General features: G+C 32.1%; 1 protein-coding gene across 1 annotated transcript; it reads right to left on the bottom strand.

Moving 5' to 3' along the window:
- Window positions 1-7584: 7584 nt before the first annotated feature.
- On the bottom strand, window positions 7585-19614 carry LOC124355055. The gene is made up of 8 exons (XM_046805967.1): window positions 19529-19614; window positions 16458-16507; window positions 14849-14881; window positions 14143-14333; window positions 11977-12118; window positions 11707-11850; window positions 9220-9389; window positions 7585-7817 (listed from the first exon to the last, which is right to left on the bottom strand). The coding sequence occupies exons 2-8, from the start codon at window positions 16504-16506 to the stop codon at window positions 7707-7709; spliced, it is 840 nt and encodes a 279-aa protein (XP_046661923.1). The 5' UTR covers window position 16507; window positions 19529-19614; the 3' UTR covers window positions 7585-7706.
- Window positions 19615-20500: the final 886 nt, after the last annotated feature.

Here is a 20500-nt window from a genome sequence, read left to right as displayed (position 1 = left end):
AATAATTTATACTTTAGATAGTTTAAAATCGATAGGTACATATGCCCAATGAACGATACCAGTGTCGTTATGCCCAATAAATGTGCAATACACATTATTATACCTTGTGATTATTATATATATATATATATATATATATATATATATATATATATATATATAAAAGGTTATGACCTGTGTGAAAATATGAATGATAAGTAAATGTACTTAATCTGCCTTATCAAGTAATGTAATGGAATTAAATCAGTTTTTTCGTAAGACCATACTCTAAGAAAACTGTATACTAAAATTTATCTTCAATTTATTTGAATCAAATAATAGCTTTTTAATACCTTTAAAATTTGGCCCCACTTTAAAACATTGCGTGGTATTGGCTATGATTTCATTGATTAACTTTAATTTTGTTAAATTAAAATTTTTTACTTTTTAGTTCCTTGATTTAAGTATTGAACTCAGTTTATTTGTATTTCATTTTTTTAAAAATTTTTAATTACTAATGCTGTGTATTCTCTTCTGTAGTTAGGAATACAGATGATGTCCATGAAATGCAACACTTGTGTCATGCTTCAAAGAATTCCTAGCGATACGTCTTTTGGGATCTTGATGTAAACCGAGAAAGTTACTACAGCAACTATGAGGGATAAACGATGATTTGAAAAATTCCAATCTCAGCCCTTGACCCTCTATCTATGCTCCAGACGGATTCGAAATTGCCTTAAACAGAGACGAGACTCAAACCATTATTCTGAACATCATTATGTTCTCTAGCATTTGTGAGGAAAAAACATTGGAAAAAACATCTCGGTAACTCATTCAGCCTTCTTTCCCTATATCATGTTTCGAAGGACTCCACCATTATCTGGAACACTAATGTAAACTAGGAAGCTTCCTATAACAAATCTGAAGTAAAATATAGTGATTTTGGAAATTTCAAACTGCGCAATCAGTGCTGTCGCGTTACTTCAGGACAGCTGTTATATATTGCGCCCAATAGTGATGTCATTCCAAAACCAAAAACGAAATTTTTCGGTCTAAGAATTCTGAGACAAGTCAGTAATTGCAAGAACTCGCATCTCCGCAATTCGCTTTGTCTGGCTTCTCCAAATTGTTTTACATGTGCAAATTCCAAAGTGTTTCCTCGCCAGATACTTGTACAATCCATAAAAAACTTAGTTGGGACCAATCTGTGATAGACACCTTTCGTTGAAAGAGAAATTGATCGAAATCGGTTTAGTCGTTTCGGAAAACATCGGTGGACATTCATAAACAAGGTAACATAGAAACCGATCGAGTTGTATAATCTTCTCCTTTATAAAGTCGGGTAAAGATATAAGAAAAAGCAGATTTTTAATAAATAATTGCTGTAGTGCATAGACACAATTTTAATTCGTTACGATTTTTATAACATGCGTCATTAAGCATATCCAAAATAACTTGTGTTATATAGTACTTTGTATATAAATGCGCATCCCTTGTTCCCCTGGTACTTATATTGCATAGTTTACAGTTCAAATGTTATTTTTTGTTTTGTTTTATTTGGCCCATATTTACATCTAGGTGATTTAGAAATGCTATTAATGGATTTAGAAATGGCTGCAAAATTTTATCATGTGACACATATTAATACATCTAGTTTAACTACCGCAACAAATACCATAGTATTTTGGAGATTTTATATGTACTCTTACATTATTTGCACACTGCTAGAAAAAATAACCTACTACGTGGTAAGAGGTCTCGAGAAAGATTTGGTATTTAGACGTTAAAGTTTGCATAAAACTTCATTTCAACATAGACCAGAATGAGTTCTATGATGATGTATGTTCCAACCATGGAGTTTGAAGTCTGTCACTAAGTAGAATGATGTCTCTCTTGTCTGCCGGGGGGAAGTTGCTTTAAAACATTTCTTTTCTGAATGATCGTCTGCCTGCCGATTTTGTCTGCATGTAAAATATATTTACATTTTTTATATTTATCAATTATATAAGGCCATCGATTAATGTAAAAAAAAGTTTAATTTATTCATACAAAACAATACTTTTAATTTGGATTGATGTATATTAGAGGCACTAATTCTCTTTCATATGTTGGATCTGCGTAGGCAACAACTGAAGTGCAAATAAGGAAGTTTTAACATAGAAGCAGAGTTTTTACAAACGTAGTTTAAATGTTTGAGCCTTCACTAGGAATGCGGGGTACCTCGGTTAGAAAATCACAACCTGACACCAAGGCTATTATGTCAATTTAAAAATCTAAGAACAGTTGCATTAGAGGGAAATTTCACAAACATCCAAATTTCCGAATAAATTCAATATAAGATAAACACAAAGTTCTGCAAGGAATTCTGTTGAAATTGACATATACAATATAGGCAGGGAATGCCGAGATATTCAACACTCAGTATTGCAAATAGTTTTGGAGCTCAAAGTTAATTAATATTGTTCAAATATACGATTTTCATGCAAAGCTAAAATATATAACCTTTCTTTACGATCAGTACCTTTCCTACGATAAATTCCTCAATCGACAACAAGAGGGTCGTGTTTTCTTTCATTCAATGTAAATTGACTTCTGGATTATTACTGGAGTTCCAGTTATTGTTATGAATAATAAATTCTCGAGCGGAAGGTTTTAATAAGAGTTCGTGATATAATTTGAATAGAAATATCAGATATTTGAAACGGGAATGAATTTATATTGACGATAAGTACGGAATTTTATTGTGTCAACCACGGGATAGAGATATTTATTACGATATATTTATCGGAAATGTCACGCTGACTGAAATGAACAGCTCTGGCTAATAAGGAAATAAAAGCAAATCGACAAAGTAAATTAAAAATGCCTTAGAGGATTTACAGAGCAAAGTTTGAAAAGCAATCTCTTTACACAAAATGAATGCGAGTAAAAGTTGAAACCGACCAGCCTTCTTGTTTTTAAAGTCTGAACAAAACTACCTCAGTCGCTCTTTGATCCCTTCACTGTTTCAAAGTAATCTTGGTCTATTTTTCTTGTGGATCAATGTGAATTCGTTAGCACTCTATATTTTTATGTTCAGGTCAGCAAGAACTCTTCTTCTTCAAATATTTACACAATGAACAGTTAACTGTGATTTATTATTGTTGGGTTGTTTGAAATGCGCTATCTATATTTCCACAACACATATTTATAATTATTTTAAAAGGAATTCTTTCAAATTGATAAAAGGATTAATCAATAAATTTGGAGGAGTGAAGGAGATTCTTCCGTTTTATTCTGCTGCATAGTATAGTTCAATCCAAGTTATGATTAATGCAAGTATAAAGCAATTATCTTTGATTTCGTGGTTGTGAAGATCATTATTTTTCAAATAATGGGTGATTGCTTATGAGATATATTTAATTCGGTTTATGATGTATGGATAAATAAACAATTCAATGATAGCTGTTGGGCTAGTCATCACAGGATTGCTGCCAAGGCCAGGTGCAGAATGTAAACCTTGGATGTTTCTTGAAGACGATGTGCAAGGATGTGGTGCCGTAGTCGGTCACCCAGTCCGTTAGACAGTCAGGTCGACTGGGTACGATGTCCTGCATCGTGTAATCATGTCAAATATACTAATAGTGTACATTAATGCAACATGTAGATCGTTAATGATATGCCTAGGCTCATTCCCCCACAATTAGCTATATTGCAGTACGCTACATTAAGGCTACGTTCAAGGTGCTAAGTGGTAAAACCAGGTAGTCAGATTTATTTTCTCGCACCAACTGCCTACTTAGTTACTGTTTACTTACAATATTACAATCAAATTAAAACTAATGAAGAGAAATACACCCCTTTAATAAATTAATCTAATTACGAGGAGTAGATACAACTGAAGATTATCTCATTCAGAATGAACAAGTCATCCTTCAGACTGGCAGTATGTCAGCGCAAGTGTCGAAGATTTAACTAAGTAAGTTTAACTCTATTTATTAGTTTTAGGTTAGGTATGATTACTAATTTATTTATTATTTGTAAATATCTGAGTAAAATCATTAACAGTTTTAACAATGTGACCTAGCAACACATCTAACATAATAAAATGTGCTATATATGTGAAATTTATCATGAAATACCTAACACATTTAGGCCTTAATTCTGAATGAATGTCCATTTTTCCCAACACATCCTAAAAACCCAAGAATCTCTTTATTTCTTAACAGTTGATAGCGATGTTCTATTGTTACGTACTATCGTTATGTTGTAGTAAAACAGCTGTTTTGTTTTACCTTATAGGAAGGTGAACGTTTCTTTGTCTTTCTTACGTAAACCTTCATTCCTTATTTAGAGACAGTATATAGATACTTTAAGCCTGAAAGAAAATTCTTGTACAGTGTTTTTGATTTTTCCGTAATATCCTGTAGCCAGAATCATCTGATTTAGCATTCTTAAGAAAGCAATAATTCTAGTAAAAACTAAATGTATGATTATTGCTTTACCCAGACAACGTTTGCTGAGGGGTATTCGAACCGAGTCCTTTCCTGGGAGGTGAAGGAGCAAACGGGGATGATTCCTAGACCGATCAGCTGTTTACATTCATACAGTAGAACCACCCCCGCAGATCCCCACAAGGGATGTCAGGCGCCATCTGGTAGAAGTACTGCATCCTTAAAATATTATTTTAAGCACACAGTTTAAAATCTATGTGTTTTATTTACAATGCTGGTGTCCTTATTTTGAATTTGAGATACATAGCACATAGTTGTAACAAGTCTGTATATCTTATTGGGCTTGCAGGTGTATTTCCTGAAGCTTTCACGTGAAAAAATAAAAATATTTCCCCTAACCAGTTACTAAAAAAGGTTCGCCTTGTAGATTAAGTTGATCAAATCTACCTATTATAGATGGAGAGGGTCTGGTTTGAAAAATTAATGTCTTGATGAAATAATAACACAGTAACGGGTTTTATGTCATCATTAGGCTATACTGTATAATATTTATAGCCAAAAGTCACTCTATTTGGATTATAAGAAACTCTTGTCTGTATTTGCAACTTATTTAAATATCAACCAGAAATAATAGAAAAAAACTGTTTTAAAATGTAATAATATGGAGGAGCTGCTGGATCTCAACATTCTGAAAAGCAAGGCGACAATGGAGAAAAATAAATAAAATGTCCAAAAGCTACTGAACAGGATATAACTGGTTATTAAATAAGGAATCAGATAACGCAATAAGGCGACTGCCTCTCAATACGATCGGAAAGCTGGTAGACACATATAATTCTATTCAGGCAATTTCAGTTCTGATTCTTCAATTGACGAATAACGTATCAGATACTTTTTGTGTCGTATACGTATGTGATATCTAGTATTGCGCTTTTAAAACCGGCGGCTATGAAAACTTTAAATCTCTGAATATCTTAAAAACCAACAGTTTTTCTCAAGAATTAAATGAAAAACAACGTTTTAGAGGATACTATCACAAATCTAATAAGACCAAAATTATTTAAATCGAATAATAAATAAATGATTTAGACCAAATTTACTGTAACAAGACATTGCCACAATTGAGGTTCTCAGGTCATAGCCAACAATACAAAAACTGAATAAACGGCATCTATCAATGTGGGCCATGTCTTGTCAGAGTAAATCTGCTTTAAATAAATAATTTATTGTTCGATTTAAATAATGTCATTCGTGTAGTTAGATTTGTGATATTATCTTCTAAACACTGTTATTGTTTTAGTCATTGAGACAATATTCAAAGTTTAAAAGTTCTTATTGTTGTCATTTGAAAATACTAAAGATAATTTCATAATATATCTTGTCAGTAACATTGTCATTTAAATATTTGAGCCAAATTTGGTATAATTTATTTTATTGATTTTTGAGATATGAATGTTTTTGATAACTGACACATACAGACAGACATATGGGAAACTAAGCATCGGAGACTCATGAACGTGTGGTGAAATATGTTTGTCTTGACCTAAGCAATAACGAAGTATACCTTTGTCCAGACAGTTACGGGACCCTGTATAATAAAAAAACCAATAATTACTACGAGATGCCGTCCAAAACGTTTGGCACGACATGAGACGTGCATTTAGTCCTGTGCCTTCATACTTAGAATGCAATTTAAAAGCCAGTACAGTTTCTTTATTGCCGTACTTTATTTTACAGACATTTAAATCTTTTAATAAAATCATGCACCAGTTTTTAAATGAACCCAAACATCAGACTTATCTTCAAATATATTAGGAGTTTGTTTTGTTAACACATTAATTAAATTAAATTCTAAAGCAACTGTTTGCAAGTTAAATGTTAATTGACATAAATTGTAATATTAATTTTCCGATTTCTGTATATATAACCGTATTGCTGCAAAAGCAATTAATACAACAGCACACTATCTAGAGTAACCAGAACGAAAATAATCGGATGGGGGATGGTGCGTGTGAATCCCCCTGTACCCCTTGACCAACACTCTTGTAGTGTGTAAAAAAATACCATCTTAACGTCTTTTGCAACAAATAAACACCGTTAGCTGTTTCCGTTAACAAACATAAATAAATTTGACATCATATATCTTTTTTGCAGACAACACGTTAATCACGTGACCAGCATGGGAAACAGCTCATAATCAGCACCGTCATGGAAATATCACATCAAATGTTATCGGAATATTTTCGTGCAGGAACAGCCGACAGAAAATGGGTTAGGCCTACACCTGAATTCTATTTTAGAGTTAATTCCATTCATTTGATTGAAGTCTGTTAGTGATGTAAGCACCGAAATACAGTTAAAAAGATATATATATATATATATGTGTGTGTGTGTGTGTGTGTGTGTGTGTGTGTGTGTGTGTGTGTGTGTGTGTGTGTTAGCAGCAAGAGTTTACGAGTGTGTCATATATTTGTTGGGAAATAAAAAATAGTCAACGAATAAATCGATACATACAACGATGCTTATTTAACGATCCTTACCTAAAAAGGTGATAAAGTTCAGAATGATACGGAATCTCTTGGAGTTATAAAGGTTCAGGTTTTATCTTTTTGGAAAGCTCTGAGAAATCCAATTGTTCCTTAAAACTAGGTTAGATTATTTTTCTAAGATATCAGCAATAAACACCATATATGTTTTCATATATGTGTGTTTTCACCAGCATTTTCGTATATGTAGACTGTTTAATGATGATCATATATTGCTCGGTTCTTACTGCATCGAATAATTTTCTAAAGTGTTAACACATCTTTATTTAACAACAGTGACATCTAAAACTGCCAATATTAGCTCAAAATAAAAAAGAACGTCCGGGAACGATATACCTTTTTACATTCAAGGAATGGCTTATAAAATAGCTAGTATATAAAAACGTTGTGACACCAAAACGGTATTAAAGAGAGTTGAAGAGCAATGTAAGACGAATAAAAGGCATGATTCGACTCGCCGTCCTCTCCTACTGTACACGAAACTTCATGCAGCTATTTGTGGCTCAATTTACTTCTAGGAATGTTTAACACCTAGTACACAGCTCTTATCGTTTACTCTTGGTTTATACAAAATGTATAGAGTACTGTTCCTATCCGTTAGGTATTTGCAGCGTGTTACAAAGATAGAAATATTTTTTCTTTTATTTTATAAAATTCTGCAGCTTTCTATACAGGCCAGTCGAAGTTGAATAATAATGTATTAAATCTGGATACAGGATCATCAACAGTAGAGGCCCTTCTGTTAAGGCTAAGGGCAATAGGTTTCACGAGGATTCTTTTTCATGAAAATATGAATAGAAGTGATCCCGTAGTACGGGATCAAATCGTACAGACATTCAGGAGCGTTCGGGGATGCCATCTAAAACATAATAAAATACATTTATTACATCTTGAGAAATGTATCAACCAACCTGCATTCATGATGCCTTGGCTTAAGCCGGGAAACTTTTCAGAACATGCCTCTGGATCACAATTGTAATTTTATAAATTCATTAGACTTTAGAAAATTAAATAATGATGCAATTGAAAAAATAAATTAACATGGAATGTTGTAGAAGGACATTATAATAAATCTTAAAAATTAAATGGAATAAATAAATTGGAAACCCTAAAATATAACTAAGGGTAGAAAAAAGAAACCAAATATTTGACTTTAAAATATTGACATACTTAGAGTTTTAGTTATGTAGAATTAGCAATAAATACAGTATATTTTTGTCCAAAAAACAATAATCTTAAATTATTAATTGTTTTGTCTTATATTTATATATTGAAAATTAATTTGGAATATGAGATAAAATGTATTAAAATAATCCTTCCGGTGTTGTCGTAAGAAGTAACTAGATTTTGTGGCAACTGGAATATAATCTTTTCCTGGCATTTACATGTACTATTGTATAATATATTGAAAACAGTCCGATATAAATATATGCCACGTAACCAAAAGTTTAAGCAGTTTTATGTGTTTCATAATTGTTTTTTTTCTAATTTAGAAAATTATAGAATTGTGATTTTGTTTCAATGTTAACGATCTACATATTCAAACGAAGTAGCATCGCTAGTAAATAAATTTTTCTAGCCTAGAACAATTGTTGTACTCTCTCTCTCTCTCTCTCTCTCTCTCTCTCTCTCTCTATATATATATATATATATATATATATATATATATATATATATAAACTTTGGGTGTAAAAATGCAGAATTGCTCTATTATAACAATTATTGGTCTTCTTGTCTGTATTATGACTGTTATTGTATTATACCTTTTTGAAAACGGCAAAGCCGAAATATTAAAGGAAATTTTATAACAAGAAATCCAATCATTGTTATTATATATATATATATATATATATATATATATATATATATATATATATATATATATATATATATATATCTTGGACGGGGAGTGGGTTTGGATCGGAGGGTCATGTTCGGTGAAATTACGCAAAAAGTTTTGGTAAGTGATACCGTGAGTGTGATTGAAATATGCAGATTTGGTATAAAAAGTTTGCTTAAAGGGAGTGTACTCCTGACTTAAAGTAAAGAATATGCAGAATAAAGAATTATTGACTAACCAATCAGGATACCTTGATCATAAATTACCATAATGTGCACCATTTTTCAAACAAATGATATAGGTCGTCTGGATCCTCGGGCCACACTCTTTGCTTGGATGTGAATGTAGCAAACCAACCAAGGACTACACAAATAAGGATACCTTGTTCATAAATTACCATATTGCATACTATCTTACTAACCTTTGATATGGTTACGTCTGGGTCCTCAAACCAAACTCTTTTGTAGGAAGTAAACGCACCAAATGGAATTTGGACTACACCAATCAGTTCCCCGTGGTCATAAAGTGCCGTAACTCCCACCAACTCATCACAGGGTGTGTCTGTGTACATTTTGTAAAAGTAGTGTTGTCCTATAAAAAACATTATTGTTTTGTGTTATTATTATCATCTTAATACATTACTTCTTTAATATTTAGGATTATCGTATAATAACGTCAAAAACTGTCAAAACAGAGTATCTACAAATTTTTTTTGAATGATACACCATTTCCACCAGGTACTTTTGAGTTACTTAAAGATTCGTAATAAGAGAATGGATAAAGAACAATATTGAAAAAGAGAAATATCTCTACAAAATATGACAAACCAGTTCCAGTAATAAAGTGAATAAACATAAAATATTCATTGTTTGTTTCCTGGATTAAAAATAGTCCAATATATAACATCAATAAATATTTGCTACCAAAGTATCACAGAAAAGCGCACGAAGTTCTAAAATATTTAGATAAAATATGCAGAAAAATATTATTTAGTGAGCAAATTTCGTTTTTTATGACAGGTTTAGCATTTTTATAACTGTATTATAAACTATTTGAAAACGTATCGTATTATTTTAAATGACGTAAAAATAAAAATATACATATACCCTTAAAAACAATATCATTTTCAGTTTCATTTAATTAAAATAATGGGATTAATGTTTATTCCAACTAAAACATTTTTCGTTAGTACTAGTGAACAACGTAACATAAATTAGAAGGTAAAGGGTTTGTTGATGGAACTTTAAGATTGGAACAGGCATGTAACGAAGAAAATATCGAAACATAATAATTTTTTCTCATAAACTAGAATGGATTGTATCAGCCTTAACTTGGATATTTAATAACTGGTATCACTTAACCTCTCTATTATAAACCCTTACCCATTCCGTCCAAGCAGCCTTGTTTCGTGAACCCTTGCTTTTCTATGTCACTTTCACTTCTTGCTAACTTTGTGAGGTATCACTTAACCTCTCTATTCTAAACCCATACCCATTCCGTCCAAGCAGCCTTGTTTCGTGAACCCTTGCCTTTCTATGTCACTCTCACTTCTTGCTAACTTTGTGAGGTATCACTTAACCTCTCTATTATAAACCCATACCCATTCCGTCCAAGCAGCCTTGTTTCGTGAACCCTTGCCTTTCTATGTCACTTTCACTTCTTGCTAACTTTGTGAGGTATCACTTAACCTCTCTATTCTAAACCCATACCCATTCCGTCCAAGCAGCCTTGTTTCGTGAACCCTTGCCTTTCTATGTCACTTTCACTTCTTGCTAACTTCGTGAGGTATCACTTAACCTCTCTATTATAAACCCATACCCATTCCGTTCAAGCAGCCTTGCTTCGTGAGCCCTTGCCTTTCTATGTCACTCTCACTTCTTGCTAACTTTGTGAGGTATCACTTAACCTCTCTATTATAAACCCATACCCATTCCGTCCAAGCAGCCTTGTTTCGTGAACCCTTGCCTTTCTATGTCACTTTCACTTCTTGCTAACTTCGTGAGGTATCACTTAACCTCTCTATTATAAACCCATACCCATTCCGTTCAAGCAGCCTTGGTTCGTGAACCCTTGCCTTTCTATGTCACTTTCACTTCTTGCTAACTTCGTGAGGTATCACTTAACCTCTCTATTATAAACCCATACCCATTCCGTTCAAGCAGCCTTGCTTCGTGAGCCCTTGCCTTTCTATGTCACTCTCACTTCTTGCTAACTTTGTGAGGTATCACTTAACCTCTCTATTATAAACCCATACCCATTCCGTCCAAGCAGCCTTGTTTCGTGAACCCTTGCCTTTCTATGTCACTTTCACTTCTTGCTAACTTTGTGAGGTATCACTTAACCTCTCTATTCTAAACCCATACCCATTCCGTCCAAGCAGCCTTGTTTCGTGAACCCTTGCCTTTCTATGTCACTTTCACTTCTTGCTAACTTCGTGAGGTATCACTTAACCTCTCTATTATAAACCCATACCCATTCCGTTCAAGCAGCCTTGCTTCGTGAACCCTTGCCTTTCTATGTCACTTTCACTTCTTGCTAACTTCGTGAGGTATCACTTAACCTCTCTATTATAAACCCTTACCCATTCCGTCCAAGCAGCCTTGTTTCGTGAACCCTTGCCTTTCTATGTCACTTTCACTTCTTGCTAACTTCGTGAGGTATCACTTAACCTCTCTATTATAAACCCATACCCATTCCGTTCAAGCAGCCTTGCTTCGTGAACCCTTGCCTTTCTATGTCACTTTCACTTCTTGCTAACTTTGTGAGGTATCACTTAACCTCTCTATTATAAACCAATACCCATTCCGTCCAAGCAGCCTTGTTTCGTGAACCCTTGCTTTTCTATGTCACTTTCACTTCTTGCTAACTTTGTGAGGTATCACTTAACCTCTCTATTCTAAACCCTTACCCATTCCGTCCAAGCAGCCTTGTTTCGTGAACCCTTGCTTTTCTATGTCACTTTCACTTCTTGCTAACTTTGTGAATACATAATCCTCCAAAATCACATAGAGATCACTTACTTCGGTACTTCGACAGCCTGCGGCCAGAGTTTCTACCAACAAAATACATCAGTGAAATTATACAGAAAGTTAATGCAGCCATTAAGAATAATTAGAACTTATTTAAATTACTTAAGATTGAAATGACGTAATAAAACAATGTAGCTGTAAGAACATACCGGGAGAGGCGAACAGGGTATCGGCACACAAGACATCTATTCCCCAGTAAGTGTGATTACGATAAATTCCTTTTTCGTGATAACTGTAGTTGAAGGCTACTCCACGAGACTCTGCTCTTTTAGGTATGTCAGTTTTAATGTACTGCAAATATAGTCAACAGAAGACAATGGTGAATTCTAAAGAATATAGTAATAGGTAACAATCAGATTAAAAATACATTTGAATAATCTAATGTAAGAACTATATAAAACTGATAAATTCGCTTGTCGTAGGAAGTGGCACAGGCTGTTCCTGCTTATTTTAAGGCAAAATTTCGGCCACGTAATAAATGTAATCCTTACTAATCAAGCAGTATCCTCTATTAGCTAGAGAAATTATCCTTTTATTACAAAGAACATCGAAATTAAATACGTTTTTTATTTTACTTCAGTACCGAACTCATTTTCGCTTTATAGAAAAATGGAATAATGTTAATTAATAAATAAAAAATGGAACAGCCAGAGATGAGAAAACAGTGGGGATATGAAAGTGTAATTGGGAGTTTGAAGTAAGCTCTTAGTACTAAGAATTATAGTTATAATAATAAGAAAACATGAATGCAGCTCATGACGGCTACTCCTGAACGTAGTAAACGTAGAAATATTTTTATTTCATAAATGTTATCCTGCATAAATTGAGTTGAAAAGGAACGCACTACATACTAGTTGAATGTTTGAGTAAGGTAATACTAAAAGCCTAGCGTTGAGATGATACTCAATTCATTCAGAACTACGCCATAAACATACATACTAGTTGAGCTTTATTCCCAACTCTCTCCTCTCTAGATGCAAAGTGGTTTTTGAGTTATATCTAGGTTAATTAAACTGTTTTAAAAATTAGTGTTTCTTTTGGTCTGATGCTTTGAAAATTGCGGTAATCTAGCTCATATTTTCATCTATCTCTTTAAAATATAAACTTTCTTTTGTCAACTAACTAATTAATTTTTGTCGTCTGTTGGTGATTGAAAAGCACTTGACCAAAATGTGATTCAAATCCAACCCACGTGATTACAAGCTGAAGTAATTCACAACTCAAAGCAATAATTAAAAATAAAATATCTTTCATCAAGATAAATTTAATTCAGCTGTTCACAGATTACATTAAAGGACTGGTAAAATGCGTTACTTTATTAAAATACAGTGTTGAAAATCAGTGTTATTAACGAAACCTTAATCATTTGGCTGGCTAAAGGTTTATTCTCTCTATGTATCCGAAGAACATGTTGAGGCAGAATTTAACTATAGACTTGACATTTTGAATGAAATTCAATTTCCACCATACAAAAATCGAATTTGATGATTGTGTATTTCCCTCAAAGTGACATGGCTGAACGTCAGAGAGGTATTTCACTCTAGGGGATATCTTGAGAAGAAATTGAGACATAGACTTGAAATTTTACAAGAATCGTTATTTATACACAGGCAAGATCAAGTTCATTATTTTTTAATGTTTCACGAAGATATATTCCTCACTGTATCCTTGGTAAAGTCTGTCACACAACTCGTGGTTTCTGCATTGTTATTATAAATCAACCGCTCGCAAAGAATCCTGCGCAGAAGCAAATATCTGAGCAGTCACGCGTATTATGAGCCCCCCTCTCGTGGTGGGGAGTGGGAGAAGCATCTCCTCGTTTCTGTGTCATCAGCTGTGTGGATCGTGTCTTGTTCGCGCCATTTTGTTTACACTGCAGCTACTTACCTATACTACAAGTATATTGTATTTTTGTGTGTAGGCTACACAAGCGTAAAATATTAATTGATCAGTATAATGCAATCATAGAGGTATGAGGGAGCTTGCGTTTTGGTGTAAGGTTAGCAGCTAAGTAGCAGTTGTCAGGTCAGGGGATAGAGCAAGCGGGCGAGTACCAAGCAGTGATGGGGAGAGAGCGGCATCACAGCGGCTATGTATATCGTTACCACTCCCTGCGTGAACGAAAATCACCCAGTGTCTTTTTGTAAGCGGTTTACCTATAGTTGATGTGGGTTGCCAAGCAGTAGGTGAAGGTTGCTATCTTAAGTGTGTAAATATAAAAGTGTAAAGATTTGTTGAGAAACTTTGTACATAAAACCCGTAAAGCATTACTCATTTAGTACCTGAAAAATAAATAGTTACAAGTTAATACTAACACATGCACGAACACCGCTAATTTCGCCACATTCATCGAACAAAAGGATGACCCTTGGATCATCGGGGTAAGAGTACAAGTCTAGGTTGAAGTCATCGTCGTGGCACAAGAAGACATACTCTGCAGTTCCGTTGTCGTAACTTGTTATGTTACAAACAGACACTGGTATCGGGTAGTAACTCCAGAATGTAACTGGAACAAAATAAATTTAGTAGCTAACTACCAGTGAAGGATACGATATCCGCAGCTCTCTTCTAGTAGAGAATGCATTGTAAGGTTCACTTCACTTCAAGTTTTCACAAAATAGTCATAAAATATACTTAAAATTATTGTAAATGTTTTTTATAAACATTAATTGGTAAAATAACATCCTGTTAGTATAGAAAGTCCTAATTCACTCTGTTGAAAGGTCGTCTATTTGTTTTTGTTTAAAATATGCTAATAAATAGTCTAAAGTCTAAAGTTTTGCTAGTAAAACATAATAGATTTACAACATCAAAATGAAAATTGGATTGTACTATATAATGCACAACGTTAATAGAAAAGATGTAATTTTTTTAATGGTAAAAACACCTAAGAAATTGCTGAACAACTGACATTATTACAACATTTGTTAATGTTTATTTTTTAAATTTGATTTTTATACCTGCCTTATTTTACTGTGAACTAAATAATATAATTATACAACAATATAAATCATTACTTACCATGAGGTTGACCCCATTCCACAGCGAAAACAGCTGAAAGAAGAATACAAATGTATAAAAATGAATCAATCATATTAAAAAATTTGTACTACTTTCAAATTTCAAGACACTGCACCAAGTGGAAAGTGAAATTAACTTTAAATTAATATTCTACTTGAATTATACAGGTATTATTAAAATTTAATCATTACATAATATCAGTTTTTAAGATTCAATAATATATCGTTAATAACACTTAATATCAACACGTTATGTTTTGTAAATATCGGTTAACTAGTCTATTCTTCTCGTTGCAGGCTTTACAAAATAATTGACCTTGTGATTTGTACTTATTTCAGATTTTGAGGGTGAAAGGATACTTCAGGTCAGAATAAGTTATAATTCTTTTACAATAGTTAAGTTTGCTTTGTCGCTCCGACCAAGAAAAAATTCGTAGTTCCTATTTTGATCGAAACATATTTACTTCTCTTGTAACGCACTTCCAGTAAGATATTTTCGGTGTTATGGTTGAGTTTGCTTCATTTCCTTGCCCAAGAAAATATATAATACACACGGCTGGGAAGCTTGATTTATATAATTAAAAAGTGCCTTCTTCAGGATCTTGTAATATACTTCCGCTGTTATGTACTCCAGTACAAGACAATATATTCACACAAAAGTCTAAGAAGCATACTATAATTAATAAAAATAAAACAATTTTAATCTATATCGCATTTTGGGTAACTAGATTTGGGGAGTTGGCGAGACAGCTTTTATGTGCATTGTTTATTAATAATTAAGAGCAGATTTAAACTGAAATAAACTGTTTAGTTTATTAATAATAAACAAAGAATATTCTTATAACTATACATTTTAAAACATTTAAGCGCATTTTTGAACTTAATGGGATAAACTTTTATTTTTGTTACGACAAAAATGTGTTAACGTATGACTGTCTCTTTTGTTGCAATATATTTTCTAGTTGAGATCATATGAAACTAATTGATATCCATTATAAAAGCTATAGTTATATTTCACTTCAGCAAAAATTAATCTTTACTTTATTTTTGAAGAGCCTAACCCTTATAGTTCTACTAGATCATCTATTATCTATTGTTCAGTAGATGACAAACCGCAGAACATGTTTAAGACGTAACCAGTGTTTAATAATTCGTTTTTAACTTCTGATCATCACATTGGTTTCTAAAATAAAGTCATTCTAAAACATATCAACTAGTTTTAATATTAAAAAGTGAGTCTGTGATAAAAAAATACATGTGGAACATCAGTTCTTGTTGTAAAAAAGTAAAATTTAGTCTTAGCCACAAAGCCCTGAAGCTGAGTGTCAGTTTTCATTTTATTCCTTTATAGATATTCATGCACCTACCTACTTTTTTGTGAAACCTGTAGTGAGATTTTTCTTAAAATGAAATCGATCGCCAACCTAAATATCAGTCTAAAAGAAATGTAGTTTATCAATTTTTATTTGTTTACAAGCAAGAAGTCGAGCTTACTATACTTACTCTTAAGGAAGCAAAATTTATTTATTAAAAAAATATAAACTAAACGATGGTGAATGACCGGAAAAATATTATTTTCCTTCACAATCCACAAAGAATAAACTGCTTACCTGAAATCGTGAACGTTGCAATGACGATAGAAGGAAAGTTAAAATTCATTCTAAACATAAAGAAATCACAATTTCAGACACTGCACTTTATACAATTGACTCATTTAAAACCTACGAAGTATAAACCTTAAAATATTTACCCTACAAACAAATATATGTGGGATTTTTAGATAGTAACTTTTAGTTAGATGTAATATTTTATTATAACCTTTGCAAATGGTAAAATTATGGAATAAAATATTCTAGATGGCTATTTAGCTTTTTAAGACTAGTTAAACTTGTACAATTTTAATTACAACTACCTGTACTTCTTAATATTATTATTAATACACGGTAATACGAATATTATAATGTAATTTCATGGATCTAAAATTAAATTAATTAAAAAATCACTTTAGTTTTGTATTTATTTTACGTTCAAACTTTTTAAACTATAAAAAGTGTTTACAATTCTTCTTGTTTTGAATATTAAATTGATTCTTACAGAAAAAAAAACTAAATGATGACTCTGGCTTTTTTCCAAGATAAAAATCTTTTCTTTCAGTAAAACTCAACTAAAAGTTCTTTACTAAAAAGAAAAAAACTAAACTGAAAAAATATTTTCAGTCAAATGCGTGGATATATTTTCGAAATTGTAATAAAAAAAAAAAAAAAAATACAAAACCAAGATGAACAAGATATTTTTATTCAAGGATTGATTGTGTCGCCAAAGTTATATGTTCACATGAGTAAGAGTAAAAGAAATTGACAATGCACTAAGACATGAAACGTTAGAAGATGGTTCAAAAGAAGAACACGTTTTAGCACTATCGTCTGATTTCATGTAGATAAGCTTGCCTAAAACACCCGTTCAATAACTTTATTACAAGAGTAAACTGTCAGTTAAGGGGTCAATGAAGTTTGTTCTTTTAAAATAGTTTGTAACTCTAGTTCCACCAAAGTATACTACGCTGCGGTTGTTTTCTGACGCCTGCAGTGGATAAATCTAAAACCAAAAGTGGAACAATTCTTTCAAATGAGAGGACACAGTTTCTTCCCCTGTATTAGGGCCTGCAGTATAATTTCAAGAGTTTTGACACCCCATGACCGACTTTACATATCCGTCATATCCATGAACTTACAGAGCTTATTATTGGCTGCTCAAACTCAGACAAGTATACTGTTAGTAAAATCTCAGATGCTACTGAAATCTTTGTGTATGATGAGAGTAGAAAAGGCTATATGAAGGGATTTACTAATATACATGATTTGGTTGGTCACACGTTCTTCATGGCCATACATACTGGTGATATACCTCAAGTCACCAGCGCCGTATACGCTAGTGATAAACTTACTCTTAAAAGAGTGAAGGTGGAAGACTTTAAAAAATTAAGTGACTCATTTAGCGAGTTATATATGAACTCTATGCCTGTCTAACTACTGAAGGTGGACATCTCCGAGACAGTCATTTTGAAAATGAAGCGGAATAAACTCGGACGTTTTTTATGTTTATTGATGGCTTTTAGTTACTACCAAAACTTCATTTATTGTACTCATCTCTTACATAAAAATGTTGTTTCAAAATACATTACTTGTACAATATCCAAAGGGTGTTATTAACTTTTATTCCAAAAAACTTTTGATTTCAAAGAGCGGAATTTAAAAAATTACAATTTATTGAAATTAAAAACTACAACGTTACAAAATAATACTTATATTCAAAACAAGTTACAAAAAAATATTTAATAGGGCAGGTATTTAATAGGTGTTTGGTGTAAAAAAACAGTGATTTAGTTGTTGACCATGATACTTCATTATAGTGATTATTCGAACTTTAAATAAAGGCTACTTATTTATATTTTTCAGACACCATTTCGATATTACTGTATTCGCGCTTAGGACAATGCGTTTGCCTAATTCGGTGTGTTTATGTACACTTTTATTTTTGTTTTTAGACTAAAATTTTAATAACGTATTCCTTACTAATGATTTCAGGTAATTAAAATAGCTGTAATTGGCGGCGTTTCTTTAACCCATACTAAGAAAGACAAAAATTATGCCACATATAAGGTTTTTAAGCGTTTATAACAAAAAAGTGCTTCAGCACGATTAGCAAGGGAAACGAATCTTATATCTCCTAAATTATTTCTTTCTACGACTAGTTTTTGAAACCCAGAGACACGCCAAATCTCTTAAATTTGCAGTACTTCGCATTGTGATAAGAAGTACCTGATCTCTTCCATTAGCTGATATCTGCTCCCTCCCCACTCTTATCAGCATCTAATAAAGGTGTGAAAGTAAATTCAATATTAATATTGGAATTTTATTAACATCTAAACTAAAGATTTATAGAACCTTGCATCAGCTTGTAAATGCATATAAGACCAAAAATATAATTTGTTTTGGAAGTGCTATAGAACACAGATCAAAAAATGAAAGTTACCTAATACATAACCGAACATTTTTGTTTAAAATCTGTTGATTGAATGGGGCTTTCCACAATGAAGCCGGGATATTTCTAGAAGATAACAGTGTAAGCAATGTTTCAACGCGGTGTGAACAGGGAACAGGTTTTGGAAATGGCACTGGTCTCGTAAGATTAATAATTATTTAATTTATGATATTGAAAATAATGTTTTTGTTTACATTTAGAAGCTTTTTGGTGCTGTACATTTAAAAAAGTGCCAATAATCAAAATCATACAATTCTGAAACGTTTTATTGATTCATAAAAGGTAACAATGAATGAAGTAAAATGTTTCATCTATATTTCAGCTTGATAAATTACTGACATTTTTGTTTTTCATAATAATCTCGAGATATATGACTTCGTATACTAAACAAGTGATATAATTAAAATGGTTCTTAAGTTTTGCAGTTAATCACAGTTTCCCGCAAAAAAATATATTTTTTGTTTGTTTTACTGTTGCTATGCACTAGTAGATGTATGAGTAAGATGTAGATATATGCGTGGACTAATAAACATAAGTAATTCTTTTATATTTAAGATCTCACCAATTAATAATAGTTTATAAAATTAAGTTTTATTTAATATATAATGTATATAATCGTATTGTACGGTTGTTTACTTGCCTTTGTGCTTGTTTGATATGTTGAATATTTACAGTAATAAAGGCTGTAATTATTTTATGAGCTAATTATTCCGTTGAAAATATGGCTTCATTGTAAAGTGAAGCTAATGGAATTCGTTCTTAGGAGTGAAATTAGTTCCTCTCTATGAAATAGGTCTATTAAATGATGAGTTATTAGACATAATACGAATATAAAGTTCTTTGTATGAGGAAAATGGTAATACAAGGAAATACAGTAGAACAACATAATTAAATAATTTATTTTTTAATATATGAACACAAATTTTATAACAAATCAAATTAATACTTCTCGTTAGAGTTTAAAAATTAAACGTAGTAGTTAACAAAAAAACTCGTTGAAGTCAGAAAACGTAGATTTCATGTTGTTTTCAGAATTTTATCTTCATATTACAAATTTAGGATGAGTTATTAGTTTAGGACTTTAACTTGTACAACACTAATGGTATGAAGATTATTTCATAGTCGAAATGCTAATTTAACAGCATGAAATTAGCATTTGTCAGCATTGAAATTGTCAATTAAAAGAATGATTTTAATTTGACAAAATAAAAATTACTCAAAGTCAAAACCATAACATTTTTGTAAGTGGCACATTTTAAGAGACACATGTATTTGAAAATTACTTCCAAAGTAATACATTATACCCCCTTCCTATTGCAGTCCTTTTTAAATATAATGTGTAATGTTTCATAAGCAACGAAAGGAAATGTTTAGATTTAGAACGTTACATCATAGTAACAGGTACATTTGATACTACATGGTACATTTGGAGTATCATATATTTGATACTTAAATATTAATAGTTAATCTGTATTAGCCGTTATGTTCAATGAATGTACAATAACTATGATAATAATATTTGTTAGTATATACAAGAGGTTGTATCCTATTTGAAAGTATGAATCAAAAGTACATGCATTTAATCTGCCTTGTCACCTAAGCAATTCAATGA

The sequence above is a fragment of the Homalodisca vitripennis genome, chromosome 2 (genome assembly GCF_021130785.1).
Source record: "Homalodisca vitripennis isolate AUS2020 chromosome 2, UT_GWSS_2.1, whole genome shotgun sequence".
In the NCBI taxonomy this organism is placed as follows: domain Eukaryota; kingdom Metazoa; phylum Arthropoda; class Insecta; order Hemiptera; family Cicadellidae; genus Homalodisca; species Homalodisca vitripennis.
The sequence above is the reverse complement of the archived record's forward strand: the minus strand, read 5'-3'. Positions and strand labels throughout refer to the sequence as shown.

Coding starts and splice junctions, on each gene's coding strand:
- LOC124355055 (XM_046805967.1), bottom strand. CDS start 16,506: ATGAATTTTAACTTTCCTTCTATCGTCATTGCAACGTTCACGATTTCA. Junction 14,334..14,848: donor GGAATGGGGTCAACCTCATG/GTAAGTAATGAT, acceptor ATTTTGTTCCAG/TTACATTCTGGAGTTACTAC. Junction 12,119..14,142: donor TTAGCGGTGTTCGTGCATGT/GTTAGTATTAAC, acceptor CTATATTTGCAG/TACATTAAAACTGACATACC.